Source organism: Phycodurus eques, chromosome 6 (assembly GCF_024500275.1).
Source record: "Phycodurus eques isolate BA_2022a chromosome 6, UOR_Pequ_1.1, whole genome shotgun sequence".
Taxonomy (NCBI): Eukaryota; Metazoa; Chordata; class Actinopteri; order Syngnathiformes; family Syngnathidae; genus Phycodurus; species Phycodurus eques.
Genome location: NC_084530.1, coordinates 9,178,492 through 9,194,447, shown reverse-complemented (window position 1 = coordinate 9,194,447; position 15,956 = coordinate 9,178,492). Strand labels below are relative to the sequence as shown.

Sequence of the window (15,956 nt, the reverse complement as noted above, 5' to 3'; positions counted from 1 at the left end):
GCCCAGTACAGATCGCTCTAGTTGGATAATAGGAATATAAATCGATTCATTGATAGAAATGAATGGTTACACCATTTGCATACAACCCCAATTCCAATGAAGTTGGGATGTTGTGTTAAACAAATAAAAACACAATACAATGATTTGCAAATCATGTTCAAGCTATATTTAATTGAATACACTACAAAGGCAAGATATTTAATGTTCAAACTGATAAACTTGATTGTTTTTAGCAAATAATAATTAACTTAGAATTTTATGGCTGCAACACGTTCCAAAAAAGCTGGGACAGAGTCATGTTTACTACTGTTACATCACCTTTTCTTTTAACAACATTCAATAAACGTGTGGGAACAGAGGACACTAATTGTTGAAGCTTTGTAGGTAGAATTCTTTCCCATTCTTGCTTGATGTATAGCTTCAGCTGTTTAACAATCTGCTGTTTGTCATATTTTACACTTCATAATGCACCACACATTTTCAATGGGAGACAGGTCTGGACTGCAGGCAGGCCAGTCTCGTACCCACACTCTTTTATTACGAAGCCACACTGTTGTAACACGTGCAGAATGTAGTTTGGCACTGTCTTACTGAAATAAGCAGCAAGAAAAAAATCTTCCATGAAAAAGATGTTGCTTGGATGGCAGCATATGTTTCTCCAAAACCTGTATGTACCTTTCAGCATTAATGGTGCCGTCACAGATGTGTAAGTTACCTTTGCCATTGGCACTAACACAGCTCCATACCATCACAGATGCTGGCTTTTGAACTTTGCGTCCATAACAGTCCGGATGGTTCGTTTCCTCTTTGGCCTGGAGGACATGACGTGCACAATTTCCAAAAACAATTTGAAATGTGTACTCGTCGGACCACAGAACACTTTTCTACTTTGCATCAGTCCATCTTAGATGAGCTCTGGCCCAGAGAAGTCGGCGGCGTTTCTGGGTGTTGTTGATAAATGGCTTTTGTATAATATCTTGTCTTTGTAGTGTATTCAATTAAATATAGGTTGAACATGATTTGCAAATCATTGTATTCTGTTTTTATTTTTGTTTAACACAACGTCCCAACTTCATTGAAATTGGGCTTGTATACACACACACACACACACACACACACATACAGACAAAATGGTTGGTACCCCTCTGTTCATTAAAGAAAAACCAACAGTGGTCATACAGTGTATGTACATGTACAGTGATAATACATATAGATTTAATGGAAAGTTAACCAATGAAAATCAGAATTGCTTTTGAATTGTGATTCAACAGAATTATTGACCCATGAAACAGGCCTCAACAAAAATGCTGGTATACTTAATATTTTGTTGCACAACCTTTTGAGGCAGTCACTGCAATCAAATGATTTTTGTAACTTTCAATGAGACTTCTACACCTCTCAACAAGTACTTTGGCCCACTCTTCATGAACAAACTGTTCCAGTTGTCAGGTTTGAAGGGTGCTATATCCAGATGGCATTTTTCAGCTCCTTCCACAGATGTTCAATAAGACTTCAATCAGGGCTCATAGAAGGCCACTTCAGAATAGTCCAATATTTTGCTCTTAGTCATTCTTGGGTGTTTTTAGCTGTGTGTTTTGGGTCAATATCCTGTTGCAAGACCCATGACGTGTGACTGAGACCAAGCTTTTCTGACACTGGGCAGCACCTCTCTCTCTAGAATACCTTGATAGTCTTGATTTTGCATTGTACCCTGCACAGATTCAAGACACCCTGTGACATATGCAGCAAATCAGCCCTAGAACATAATAGCCTCCTCCATGTTTCACAGTAGGGACAGTTTTCTTTTCTTAGTATGCTTAATTTTTGTGAACATAGAGCTGATGTGCCTTGCCTAAAAGTTCCAGTTTTGTCTCGCTTGTCCATAGGACATTCTCCCAAAAGCTTTGTGGCTTGTCAAACTTCTGAAGTTTGCAGATGACACCACAGTCATCAGCCTCATCATAGACGGTGACGAGTCTGCGTATCAACAGGAAGGGGAGCGGCTGGAGCTGTGGTGCAGCCGACACAACCTGGAGCTGAACACGCTCAAGGCTGTGGAGATGATCGTGAACCTGAGGAGGCATCCTTCGCCACAGCTGCACCTCACGCTGTCCAACTTGTGCTCGAGCCGGACAACTGAACCGTACATCAGTCTATCGGTCCATTTTATAAATACGAACTTCGCACTCAAGACCCGATGTCTACAGATGTCCTTTTACCCCGGGGATCATACTGGAGAGAATATAGCTCATGAGATGAGAGGTTCATTAGCGGAGTGGGATTTGAGGAAGGATGCATTATTGTACCAATAATGCATCCAACATGATCAAGGCGTTGGAGGTGAATAGCTGGACTCGACTTCAGTGCTTTGGACGCAGGCTACACCCTGCGATAGCTACGTTTTGCTGTGATTATTTCAATAACTTTGTATAGAAGAAAGAGAAATGGGTGGGTGTGTGACACATCTCTATCTTGTGTGTTCATGTGTGTACTGTATGTATGCGTGTGTGTAAATTGGTACAGAACAGACATTCATGCAGTTAACACACACACACACACACACACACACACACACACACACACACACACACACACGCACAACAAATACCTGCTTCGGTTGTAGCGTAAAATTATCCTTAAAGCAGAGTTGCAGTACAATGTTAGTTGTAGTATTTTTTTATTTATTGGTGACTTTGTTAAGATCGCTGACTGTCAGTAAGTTCTAATTTAAAAACTGCACTTTACACTTTATTTTGTATTTATTGCTGACTGTTAATGTTGATGAACTGGTTGCCAGCCAATCGCAGGGCACATACAAACAGACAACCATTCGCACTCACATGCACACCTACGGGCAATTTAGAGTCTCCAATTTATGCAAGTTTTTTGGGATGTGGGAGGACACCGGAGTGCCCGGAGAAAACCCACGCAGGCACGGGGAGAACATGCAAACTCCACACAGGCAGGGGCGGGGATTGAACCCGGGTCCTCAGAACTGTGAGGCTGACGCTCTAACCAGTCGGCCACCGTGCCGCCCTTTTGAATTTATATTTGGCTTTTTCTAAAAAAAAACAAAAAAAAAAACAATCTTAGTTTTCACTGAACCCATAGTGATATTGTTATCGCATCGTTATAGAGATATCTGTCATGAATATCGAGATATGAAATATTGTCGATATCGCCCAGTCCTAGTCACATCTCTGTCGGGCCAATTATGCATTACTCGTGCACTCACTGTAGTAGTCTCGCCACTCTGCACTACTTGCATATCTGGCCGCTCATGTGCTTGAGAAGTATCTCCACCATTTGCACTGTCCTAATGTCTTACCTTTGCACTGTCCTACGGTCTTACCTTACCTGAAACAGTTCGTCTGAGCCTGAAAAAATGAGCGGGTGAAAACTATAGCAACTCACCTGTTCCTGTGATGACAGTGACAAAGTTCTCTACTCCTTTACCATGACCAAACATCTTTTCGGCCAAGGCTGCACAGTTTCCGTCATTGTCCACCCAGACAGGCAAGTGAAAGGTATCAGAGATGGGTGTTCTCAAATCCACAGAGGTCCACTCCTGGATTAGTTTTGTTGAGTCCAGTACCACACCCTCTTGTGGGTTTACGCGTCCGCCAGTTGACACTCCTATGTAATATTATGTAAATGTTTGAGAGAATAAGGAATGAGTGATATACAGTAGTGCTGTGTGTTATAGTTTCATACCAACACCCAGTATCCTACAGTTGAGAGATACTGCATCTTGCATGCCCTTTTCACACATTTTCAATATCAGCTGCATCCTGGACTCAAAGGTTTTTGGATTTGGTTGAGTATATTTCTTCATTATATTACCCTAGATAGAGCAAGGGACAGTAAAGTATAAGAAGACAGGGGTGGTGGAAAGGAACAAGCAGAATATCTTTTCAATCTCATCATTTAACAAATACAATCAATGAGAATATACTGTGTTCCAAATTATTACGCCAATGATAGGTGATACAAATGACAGTTGGCATAATTGTCAAGTCATCAACCATCAGAATATAATTCAAATGTTTTTGAAAAAACCTCCCGATAGTATTTTTTTGAAAAATAACTTAAAATGCACTGTTCCAAATCACTACGCGCAACAGTTTTAAGGCATTTGACATGTTTTAAAGAAATGAAAATAGTCATTTATTGAATTTGCATTTGGAGGTCTTATTTACTGAAATTAAAAGCTATTTCAACTTCAAATTCCTATCAAGTCAAGTTCCATTTTGACATAGGACTCCTTATTTGATAGCATCTTACATGACTAAACTCATGAATTTGAGTTTCTGCTTCAGTTTCTTTGAGATGGTATATTGTCAGGCTAGATGTTTTTGTTTTTTTTTAATATAAATGAAAGCGGTTCTTTTGGTAGCATGAAAAAGTGGTCAGTCAGCAAGTCCACTTACTTTTCACTTTCAGGGACTAAGCTCTCGCCCTGGCATGTTTTCGGCCAAATACAAACCGTAATTTCTCGTGTATAATGTGCATTTTCCCCCCCAAAAAAATCTTCAAATCAGTAGTGAAGTAATACATAGGTATAGTAAAAGTTGGATAATTCCTTCACAGTGAAATGAGGTACATAAGTTGAGCATACATTTTACAACAGCCATAAATTAGTTTTATATCTTGTGATTTCTAAGTTTTCATTATATTTAGGTTCTTATTTCAAATGCTATAATTCATCTAATTCTATATGGTGTTTAGGTATTGATGCTCTGATGCTCCCTAGTATTTAGTTTTGATACTGCAGATTTATGGGGGCATTTTCCACCTCCCACGTGGCCACTGGCACAGAGGTCATGTGCCAGTATAACATGCACATAACAAAAAATTAAGCTGCAATCAAAACACTGATACCCTGAAATGCTCCCCGGGCGCTTCAACTGCCCCCTGCTCCAGTGTGTTCCACTAACGTGTATGTGTTCATTGTGATGGGTAAAATGCAGAGAACAAATTGCATGCAAATTGTGTGCATGCATGCATGTTCATGGGAATAAACGGTGATTATTCTTCTTAAAAAAAACCAAAAACTGAAGATGGGGGTATAAACACATATAAGCTCTATTAACATTAACATTATTGCAACTATTTATGGTACAGGGGACTGATTGACATAAAACAAAATTTTAACAACTATACAACAGCGCTAGGCATACTGGGAAATCCTGATAGTGAGCCAAAATGTTTAAACGATGACATAATAGCTGATGTAATGATGGCGACTTGCTAGCAGAGATTTTATTATCTTGTATCAGGAGTGAACGTGTTATCCGGGCAATTAACCCCTTTAGCTTTCAGTATGTTGTGCAAGGGCTGATGTGCCAATCAAGGGTCATGTGGGAGGTGGAAAATACTTCCATAAAGCCGCAGTGTTAAAACTAAACACTAGGGTGTGCCACAATATCCATCAATCCATCCATTTTCTGTACTGCTTATCCACACTCATATCTATTGTGTCATTGTTCTAGGTATATGATTTACTTTCCTCACCTTGTTTATAGCTAGTGCTTCGTCTTTTGTCATCTTCTTTTCTCACTCCCCTCTGGAAACCTTGTTCTGTTCAACTGATCAACTTTGATTCACAGTAAATATCCATTAAAATAATAAGAAACCACAGCAGCAGCTTAAAAAGTCCTCTGTGACGTGGTAAAACTGTTCAGCATAAAAGGGACACAGATCCTCCTTTCTGCTTGATCTAACAGCTGAACAGGACAAAAATAAATAAATAAATAAAAGAAAAATGCAAAAATGGTACCTTCACAGACGTCCAATTTGTCCATGCCATGAGTAGTGACACACCCCCATACCATCACAGATGCTGGCTTTAGAACTTTGCACTGATAATAATTAGGATGGTCCATTTCCTCTTTGCCCCCGGGGACACAACGTCCATTATTTCCCAAAACAATTTGAAACGAGGACTCGTCAGACACACTTATCCACTTTGCGTCAATCCAGCTCAGATGAGCTTGGGCCCAAAGAAGCTAGCAGCTTTTTCTCATGGTTGTTGATATACGGCTTTTGCTTTGTATGGTAGAGTTTTATGTTTTATTTGCAGATGTAGCGACAAACTGTGTAGCGACAAACTGTGTTAACTGACAATGGTTTTCTGAAGTGTTCCTGAGCTCACGTGGCAATATCCAGTATTGGTCAACAGCAGATATGCAAATAGTGCAGCGTGGTGAGACTACTACAGTGAGTGCACGAGTATGTATAATTTGCCCGACAGAAATGTGACAACTTTCCCTACATTTTTACAATTCATTGTGATGTACAGTTACTAGTTTGACCATTGGTGAAGTTTTAGCTCAATGTTAAGCTTTCTTTCCAGTATGGTAAAATAATGATTTTATTTTTGTGTCTGTCATCAGCTCGTACATTGGTTTGAAGACTAAAATAAACACTAAAAACCATCAGTGCAAGAGTGCAACCCACTATTTAACATGTTAGCTGCCTCAATGTTGGCATAGATGTATTTTATTGTTTATCTCACCCAATTGACTCCACTGAAGTTCCGCGCGGTGTAGGCTGAGGCTCAGAGCGGGAGAGGGAGCGCCTCAAACTTCTAAACATCGTAACGCCCACTTTATACAATATAATATAAATCCAAGTATTGCACTAAGGTGACTTGTCATTTATTTTAACAGTTAAGACACACCTTTGTTCGCCACTGTCGTTGGGCACAAGCACGTCTTCGTGCCCGTTCTTCTGTGTTGGTTTTCGCCGCTTCTTCGTTGGTTTTCACCACTTTTTTCTGCGGGGTCAGGGGACTGTAGGCATCGAAACGGAACCGATTTTTTTTTTATTTGAACGATTCCCGGTTCCAATCGGTTCTCGATTCGTGATGCCCAACCCTAGACGGATTATACTCAAGAGCGTATTATACACGAGAAATTACAGTATGTCAAAATGTAACACGTTTTTGATTTTTAAATAGCTTTTGATTGCAGGAAATATACAACCTAATGATGCAAATTCAATAAATGACTATTATCAGTTCATTAAAATGTGTCAAATGTTTGGAAACTCTGTTGTGCATAATTTGGAACAGTGCATTTCCAGTTTTTTAATAATAAAAAAAATACTGTTATCATTGGGAGGTTTGTTCAAAAACATCTGAATTACACTTTTGACGGTTGATAAGTTAAAAATTATGCCAACTGTCATTTGTGTCAACTGTTTAGGAAAACCAGACAAAAATATCATTTGTTTATTAATTTGGAACGCAGCGTTTACTCTAGGTATTCAGATGAGGGCTGCGCAACTTACCCGAGAGCAGACAATTGCTACTCTGAGGTTGGTCCCACCAAGGTCCACAGCCAAAGCACTTTGTTTCTCCAGGATATGATCAATGTCTTGGGAGATTGAGTCTTTCACTGGGGGGAAGCAGAATGTCTTCTGAAGGGGCTTATTCAGGTCAATAGTTTGTAAGAACTTGAGAATGCGAGGGACGGCGTTTCCATCACCATAGATCTTGGAACTGGAAAGGCAGGAACATTGCGAGGAGAACTCAGACAATGCAGACTGCAGACCTAAGCATTCATCACCTGTGAAATGAGCTATTACCTTAACCAGCTAGATGGAGGTTCTACTTCCTTGTCAAAAGAGGCTGTGGCATTTATTTCAACTCAAGTTCAGGTTACCAAATACAGTTCCTTGCCCTATTATGCTGTTTTGACACTGAAATGGCATAATCTTAACAATAGTCCTTCCTTTTTTATGGTAAATAATTAGATCTCTGTCATATATAAACATTTATACATATGCAATACATTTACACATCCAGTGGAACCTCGATAAAACTGACCCCGATATAACAGATATTGTGGCGGCCATGTGACGATGGTTATATCTACCGTTATTTTTCGTGTATAATGCAATTTTTTTTCCCTCAAAAGTCAATCATGCGTATTATACATAAGTAAAAGTTAGAAAAGTAATATACAGTAAAATGTATATGAGTATATATGCATTTTATAGAAGCTATCAACTAGTTTTAAATCTTGTGAATTATAAGTTCACATCATATTTAGATTCATATTAAAATGTCATTCATCTTCTCCTACATCGTGTTTGTATTGCTGTGATGCACCCTAGGGTTTAGTTTTGACACTGCAGCTTTACGGAGGTATTTTCCACCTCCCACGTAGCTGGGTTTTTCAGCATGACAATGATCCCAAACACACCGCCCGGGCAACGAAGGAGTAGCTTCGTAACATTTTAAGGTCCTGGAGTGGCCGAGCCAGTCTCAAGATCTCAACCTGAGAGAAAATCTTTGGAGGGAGTTGAAAGTCTGTGTTGCCCAGTGACTGCCCCAAAACATCACTGCTCTAGAAGAGATCTGCATGGAGGAATGGGCCAAAATACCAGCAATAGTGTGTGAAAACCTTGTGAAGACGTTTGACCTCTGTCATTGCCAACAAAGGGTATATAACAAAGTATTGAGATGAACTTTTGTTTTTGACCAAATACTTATATTTCACCATAATTTGCTAATAAATTTTTTAAAATCAGACAAAGTGATATTCTGGATTTTCTTTCTCATCTTGTCTCTCATAGGTGAGGTATACCTATGAGGAAAATTACAGGCCTTTCTAATCGTTTTAAGTGGGAGAACTCGCACAATTGGTAGCTGACTAAATACTTTTTTGCCCCACTGTTACTGGTCACCCGTCCGCAACATGCTAAATCTAGATTCTTGAGTCCTTTGGGTAGTGTGCCATCTGACAATAACAAGACTATTTTGTAAGTGTAAAAGTAAACTTTTGACATCTGTATTCTTTGTCGTCGAGGTTGCTGTTGTTGTTTTATAATTATTCTATTTTTCATTCACTTTATTTTTTCATATTCATTTGTGTAATTGAGCGGCACGGTGGACGACTTGGTTAGAGTGTCTGCCTCACAGTTCTGAGGACCGGGGTTCGAATCCCGGCCCCGCTTGTGTGGAGTTTGCATGTTCTCCCCGTGCCTGTGTGGGTTTTCTCCGGGCACTCTGGTTTCCTCCCACATCCCAAAAACATGCATGGTAGGTTAACTGAAGACTCTAAATTGCCCATAGGTGTGAATGTGAGTGCAAATGGTTGTTTGTTTATGTGTGCCCTGCGATTGACTGGCAACCAGTTCAGGGTGTACCCCGCCTCCTGCCCGATGATAGCTGGGATAGGCAATATCATGCTGTGGGGGTCTTTTTCAGATGCAGGGACAGGACGACAGGTTGCAATCGAAGGAAAGATGAATGTGGCCAAGTACAGGGATATCCTGGATGAAAACCTTCTCCTGAGTGCTCAGGATCTCAGACTGGGCCGAAGGTTCACCTTCCAACAAGACAGTGACCCTAAGCACACAGCTAAAATAACAAAGGAGTGGCTTCGGAACAACTCAGTAACTGTTCTTGTATATATATTGTTCTTGTATGTCTATATTTTATATATATATATAAAACAAAGTGTGAAAAATGTAAGGGGATCTGAATACTTTCCGTAGCCACTGTACACATTATATATATATATATATATATATATTCAATGAACAAACAAACAGTGTTGCGGCAGAAGCTATCGTGAAGCCCTCCGCTCCAAACCCGGTGCAGACTGTAAAGTGGTCTAAAATTCTGAGCATTATAAACATTCTGTAACAAATATTGGACTGCAATATGTTTTCAATGAAAATGTAGTGTTACCAGGGGTATCTCTTTCCAAACTGCAGCTGCAGAGCATGGTAGATCTTATCATGCGAGTCGGCATCCCTTACATGCAGAACATTTTCACCTAGGAGAGAGGGAGAATTAGTTCTGACAGCCTAAAAGAAACATTTGTTTGCCAAATTTAGATGTAATGGCCAAATATGCACAGTAGGGGTCACTTGAGGTCCAAATTTACATTAACTCTTTCTTACCTGTCTCTCTGCCTGTTTGTCTTGTTCCCAGGTTGATAACCGGCGTGCCAAAGGCCCCGGCCTCTCGCACACCACAGCTGCTGTTTCCAATCATGCAGCCGGCATGGGACACTAGTTGAATGAACTGCTCAAAGGGAATGTGTTTCACTGCCCGAAAGTTGGGATGCTGCTCAATGCCCTTTTTTCTCATTACACGCACCATTTCTTTGCTTCCTGTATACAAGGAAAATATTACAGTATGTCAAATTGAAGCATGACCCCTTAGCTCTACCCATATCAGCATACCAAGACATAAACCATTCCACCCTTTCTATTTTGTGGAAAGCATTTATGGAAGGCCCTTTACTGTTCCAGCATGACTGTGCCCCAGTAGATCAACCACGGTATGCTTCAAAGTGTGTGGAAGAACTTTAGTGACTCTCAACCACTGACACGTGATTTTGCAAGTTTGGTTTATAAAACAATTGAAACAGAAAAAAGGTCAATACAATGGAAATATAATGCATAATAACCCATAACACTAACCAGCATCGATGTTGGGAAAGAGTATGAGGGTTCTTTTCTTGAAGGAGACAAGTGCGTCCAGCATGAGTCCATAGATCTTAATAGAGTGCTGAATATCAGTGGTGACAGGGTGCTGCAAAGCCACAATGTAGTCATGATCCCACACATTGTCGCCTGTAGAATGTATTTAAACAAAAACAAAAAAATAACACAAATGACCTGAGTTGTTTTGTACATGACTTTCTACTGCTGTCTTACAACAGTTATAGCAGATGTTTCGGACATACCCAACCAGCTCTTGATGATATCCAAATAGTCTTGGTTATGAGGTGATAGCAGCTTATCGTAGGAGGGACAGCCAGCCAGCAAGATACGAGAGTGGTCTTCACACATGGAAATGAGGTGTTGCTCTGCCCTTCGTGTGCAGCAGGCATGGTAATGGGCCAGTTTACTGATGGCGTGGCGGATAGAGTCATCAATCGTCCCGCTCACCTGGGAAATTAGCCCAGAGGAGACTTGATATCATGTACAGGTTTGTCAAGCTCACAACCCAGGGGCCAAATCTGGTCAGCCATATAATTTTATGCAGCGACGAAAACAAATCGTGTGTGTCGACTTTACGCTTCCTGCTGAAATACCAAAATTGCAAATTTCTTTTCTTTTAATGTTGAGCGATTGCAAGCATAATTTGTTACCAATGCCCCTTCTAAAATAAACTGAGTTATAGTTGATTTTTTTTTTTTGTGGCTTCTGATTTCAAAACTTTTGTCATGTACACTGTATGTAATAATATTAGGCAATTCTAAATTTATATATTAGGACTGCACACTATTTTGTTTGAACTTCATCATCAGGATGTACGTGTGCGCAATAGTCACATTGCAGGGTCTGCTGTGATGTTGATGTACTGTAATATACAGTGAATGAACTGTAATATAAGTGACCTGTTTGGACATACTAATAATATTAGCACCCATTTTACAGTAAATTATAACGCTTCAAACAACACACGGAGCAGCCCAGAGTGTAGTATACTTATCTCCTTGGATGATAACTATGAATGACGATATGAGAAAGAATGTACACCGGCTGCATTTCCTATTTCGCTCTTCAGAATGAAACTAGGTAGGCACGCAGCAGTGAGGTGTGTCCAGGGGCACTGCATAAATGGTAGTGAATGTATTCTTTTGAAATACAGTACATAACTGAAAATGGATTACTCAGAAAATTATTTCTATGAGAATGCTTTAGTTAAAACACTGTAGGATCGCACTGTGATAATATAGAAATTATTTTGTTTTGTAATATAAGAGTAGATAAGATAAAATATTTTGTAAATGTAGTCAGCCAGCGCTGCTTAGAATGCAAAGTTATCAATGTCCCTTTTACCATCGTTCTTGTCATTTATTGTGTTGTGTGTTTTTGTTTGCACATTAAAGACAAAAGTCCTGTTTTTGTTTTAATTTCTAATTTTAAAGAAAATTCTTATATTTTTGCATGGTTTCCATACTTTAAGATCATCAAACAAATAAATATCAGACAAATATAACCCAAGTGAACTAAAAAAAATTAATAAAAAAATTCTCCTTCAGGATTTTCTGTTCAAGATGGTTCCATCAATCACACCGAGTTGTCCAGGTCCTGAAGGAGCATGCAGACCAAGACCATCACACTACCACCACCATGTTTGACTGTTGGTATGATGTCCTTTTTCTGAAATGCGGTGCTACATTTATGCCAAATGTAACGAGAACTTTCATCTCGTCAGCCATATAATACTCTCCCTTCCAAAAAGCTCAACTTTCATCTTGTCAGTCCATGTAATATTCTCACAACAGTCTTGGGAATTATTCAGAATGTTTTTTTTTTTGCAAAAGTAAAACGAGCCTTTATGTTCTTTTTGGTCAACAGTGTTTTTTTGCCTTGGAACCATGGATGTCAAGTCTCTTCCTTATTATTGTCTCATGAATACTGACTTTAACTGAGGCAATTCCTTTGTGTCCTCCTGGATGTGTCATAGCTGTTCTCTTGGGGTAATCTTTGTAGGCCAGGCACTTCTGGGAAGGTTCACCACTGTTCCATGTTTTCTCCATGTGAGGATAATGGCTTTCCCTATGGTTCGGTGGAATCCCAAAGCTTTAAATGGCTTTTTTAACCCTTTCCAGCCTGATAGAGGTCAATTACTTTATTTCTCCACTGTTCTGGAATTTCCTTGGATCATGTGATTTTGTTGCAATTTTTTTTAGATCTTTTCTCTGACTTGATATCGTCGGGACAGATCCTGTTTAAGGGATTTCTAGATTGAACAGGTCTGGAGTTGATCAGGCTTGAGTGTGATCAAGTGAAAATTAACCAAAAATTGTGATTAGCCACAATTAATTCATGATTTAACAAGGGGGGTAATTACTTTTTAACACAGGGCCAGGTAACTGAATTTTTTCCCCCTTAATAAATGAAATCATTTAAAAGGAGCATTTTAAGTTTACTTGGGTTATATTTGTCTGATATTTACAATTGTTCAATGATCTGAAAGTGAGGAAACTATACAAAAATATAAGAATTCGAGAAGGGGGCCAATACTTTTTCATGGCATTGTACTACTCAAGGCAAAATTGGTCAACTACAAAGTGGAATAAAACTTCAAAATTTCTGTTACAGTAACTCCATAGTGACTCAAATGATGAAAAGTGAAAATAAATTCCATGAATTGTATGCGTATCTGCACCAAAAAAGTGATTTCTATTTTTCTTGACTGATTCACTACGATGCATAATCTAGCATACTGTACTTTCTAGCAAACGATATACTGTAAAAAAAAAAAAGAACCTTCCTCAAGGTGAGGTATTTTCATGTTCACCAGTGCTGTGGAAGTTGCTAGAAACTAGGGCTGCACGATTATGGCCAAAATAATCATCATGATTATTTTGACCTACATTGAAATCACAATTATTCCTCATGTTAGGAAAAAATAAATTTTTATTGCACTACTTTTCAACAAACAATATGTAACAGATTTCGTGCAAAATGAATCTTTAAATAAGAATAAATGATAGAGAAGAATAAGAATATAAATGAACCCACAAAAATTCTACTTTACCGAGGGCTAACTGAATAAATATGCTATTACAAAGTGCAATCACAAATTGCAACTTGATGGAAGCAAATACAGTTAAGGCATAAAACCCAATAAACATTAGGCCCTAAGCACCGACTTTTCATTTGAAAATCCCCATCAACATACAGTAGTAAATTGTCAAGGAAGGTACATCCCTGCTGTTCTGCTTGACCATTGGTCACTCATGCACGATCACAAACTGCAAAGAACTCGACAGTTGTGATTTCCCTCTTTATTTATTTCCGACGTTTTTTTCACTGCGGTCAAGCCAGCCGAAAGGTTAAACTCAAGTCGCCGCTACCACGATTGTTAATCGTGTCTTACTGTGACACATAGACTCTCTGCCAACGTGCTGAGAGGGCCAACTTCAAAATAAAAGTGTCATATATTACAACATTGGACATCTATGCCATTTTTGGCTTTTATTTTAAAGTTGGCCCTGGAGCGCGGTGCTAGTGCTAATGAAGCCTTAACCATACGTTCGCCCCCTGGTGGCTGGATGACTAGGTTGTGGGCACTGCTGCAAATGAAGCACTTTTCATATTTAGCAGTGCTTGCATTTTAAATAGAAAAAATAAATAAATAAATCAATAAATAAAAATAATAAATCTTTTTTTAGTAATTGTGCAGCCCTGCTGGAAACAGTGCCAGAAATACTACCAGGGAATCTCCATGGACAAGGAGACTATGTGGGCAGTGTATTTTGAAGGATTGTCATGGATTACATTCTAAGTCTTCACTTATTTCTGGCAAGGTGGGCCTTAAGCTTTCCTCAAGTATTATTAATTATATTTTTTAAATAGCTTTGTCGGAGCAGCACGATGAACTAATGGTAATTATGTCTGCCTCACAGTTCTGATATTTGTGATTCGAATCGGCTCTGGTCTCCCAGTGTGGAGTTTACATGTTCTTCCCGTGCTTGTGTGGGTTTTCTACGGGTACTATGGCTTTCTTCCACTTTCCAAAAACATGCTTGTTAGATAGAGGTTAAATGAAGATTCCAAATTGTCCAGTGGTGTGAACGTGAGTGTGAATGGTTATCTATATGTGACCTGGCGATCACCCCGGGGTGAACCTCGCCTCTCTGGGCTACAGGTCACCCGCTTCCCCAAATGAGGATGGACGGGATGGAGGGAAAAAGCTTAGAAGAATGTTCCTTAGTTCCCTTAATTCATTGTCTTCTCACCTCTCCTCCTTCTAGGTGAAGTATTCTAATGTTCATCAGTGCTGCAGAAGTTGCTAGAGCCAGTGCATCGAAACGATCTCCATGGATAATAACAATATCCGGCCGCAGTCTTTGTAGGACATCTGGAAGTTTGACCAGAGCAAGCCCAACACTCTCCACCATGGCTGCCTCATCCTCCCCTCTAACAATCGTGTGCAGTTTGGAGCTGATGTCAAAGTCATCCTGCTCAATCATTCGAAAAGTGTTCCTATGACACAGTGGGAAGAGAACAAAAGAAAATGCTTAAATGACTATATAGTTCAGTGGACCACCACATATTTTAGGTTTGAGGTTCCTCCATTATTCAGGGAAAAGCTTGCCTTATCGTGATTCCCTGTAATGTCGAAAAAAATAGAATATTTTTTTAAAATATATTTTCATGGCAAAATACTGGATACAGTTTGTATGATATTTTTTGTATTCTGTCGTCTATTTAGTTGAGACAACAGTTAATGTCGGCTGTAACCACGCCAAAAAAACAATGTAGTTGTCCGCTCAACCAAACGACGGTAGCAGAAGGCTGTTGTGTTCCGCCGATACACAATCGCTCATCCAATCACAAATCTAACACTAACTGTGTTAGATTTGTGATTGTCAGCAGGATAAAAATCACAGTGCCCTCATATTAGATTTGTGATTGTCAGTCAGCGGGATAAAAATCACAGCGCCCATGTCTCCTGCGGCTGCATTGGTTCACGATACTGATGCCAAACTAAGACTTAACACAGCATTAAAACCAGTGAAATGCTTAACAACAGCTCAGCGAACCATCGCTAAACCTATCTATGACAACCAGTTCATCCAGTGGTTTTAGATTATGTAAACACCAAAGCCTAGCATTCTAGCGCTAACTGCTCTCAGCCAGTGGCCCACGAAACAGGGCTTCCTAACAGCACCGACCGCCCCAGGGGCGTCGACACCGTCAATGTAATAACTGCGCAATCAAATGTTCGTTTTACACCGTACGGCATTGCTCAAGTACAGGTAATTATTAACTAATGTCATCATCATAATTGTTGATATGTACATACAGGAACTGTACAGTACATTGTGTATGCATGCGCTTAGCTTTAAACTGCTTCCTTTACTGTATTTCTAAGGGTACAGAAATGTTTGAAGATGTTTGTAAGCGTTCGCAATGCTACTAATGTGTTTTCAAGTCATAGTTTGCAGCATATTTATGGTTTAAACTAT

At 39.5% G+C, this 15,956-nt stretch overlaps 1 protein-coding gene across 2 annotated transcripts in view; it reads right to left on the bottom strand.

Moving 5' to 3' along the window:
* gne (glucosamine (UDP-N-acetyl)-2-epimerase/N-acetylmannosamine kinase) overlaps nt 1-15,956 on the bottom strand; it is a 40,211-nt gene that overhangs the window by 8,324 nt on the left and 15,931 nt on the right. For both annotated transcript variants that reach the window (XM_061678634.1, XM_061678633.1), the window contains exons 4-11: nt 14,724-14,970; nt 10,710-10,914; nt 10,444-10,596; nt 9,919-10,131; nt 9,704-9,791; nt 7,294-7,504; nt 3,715-3,844; nt 3,415-3,636 (exon numbers count right to left, since the gene is read on the bottom strand). In XM_061678634.1, coding sequence (XP_061534618.1) covers nt 3,415-3,636; nt 3,715-3,844; nt 7,294-7,504; nt 9,704-9,791; nt 9,919-10,131; nt 10,444-10,596; nt 10,710-10,914; nt 14,724-14,970 — 1,469 coding nt within the window. The remainder of the gene's footprint in view (nt 1-3,414; nt 3,637-3,714; nt 3,845-7,293; nt 7,505-9,703; nt 9,792-9,918; nt 10,132-10,443; nt 10,597-10,709; nt 10,915-14,723; nt 14,971-15,956) is intronic.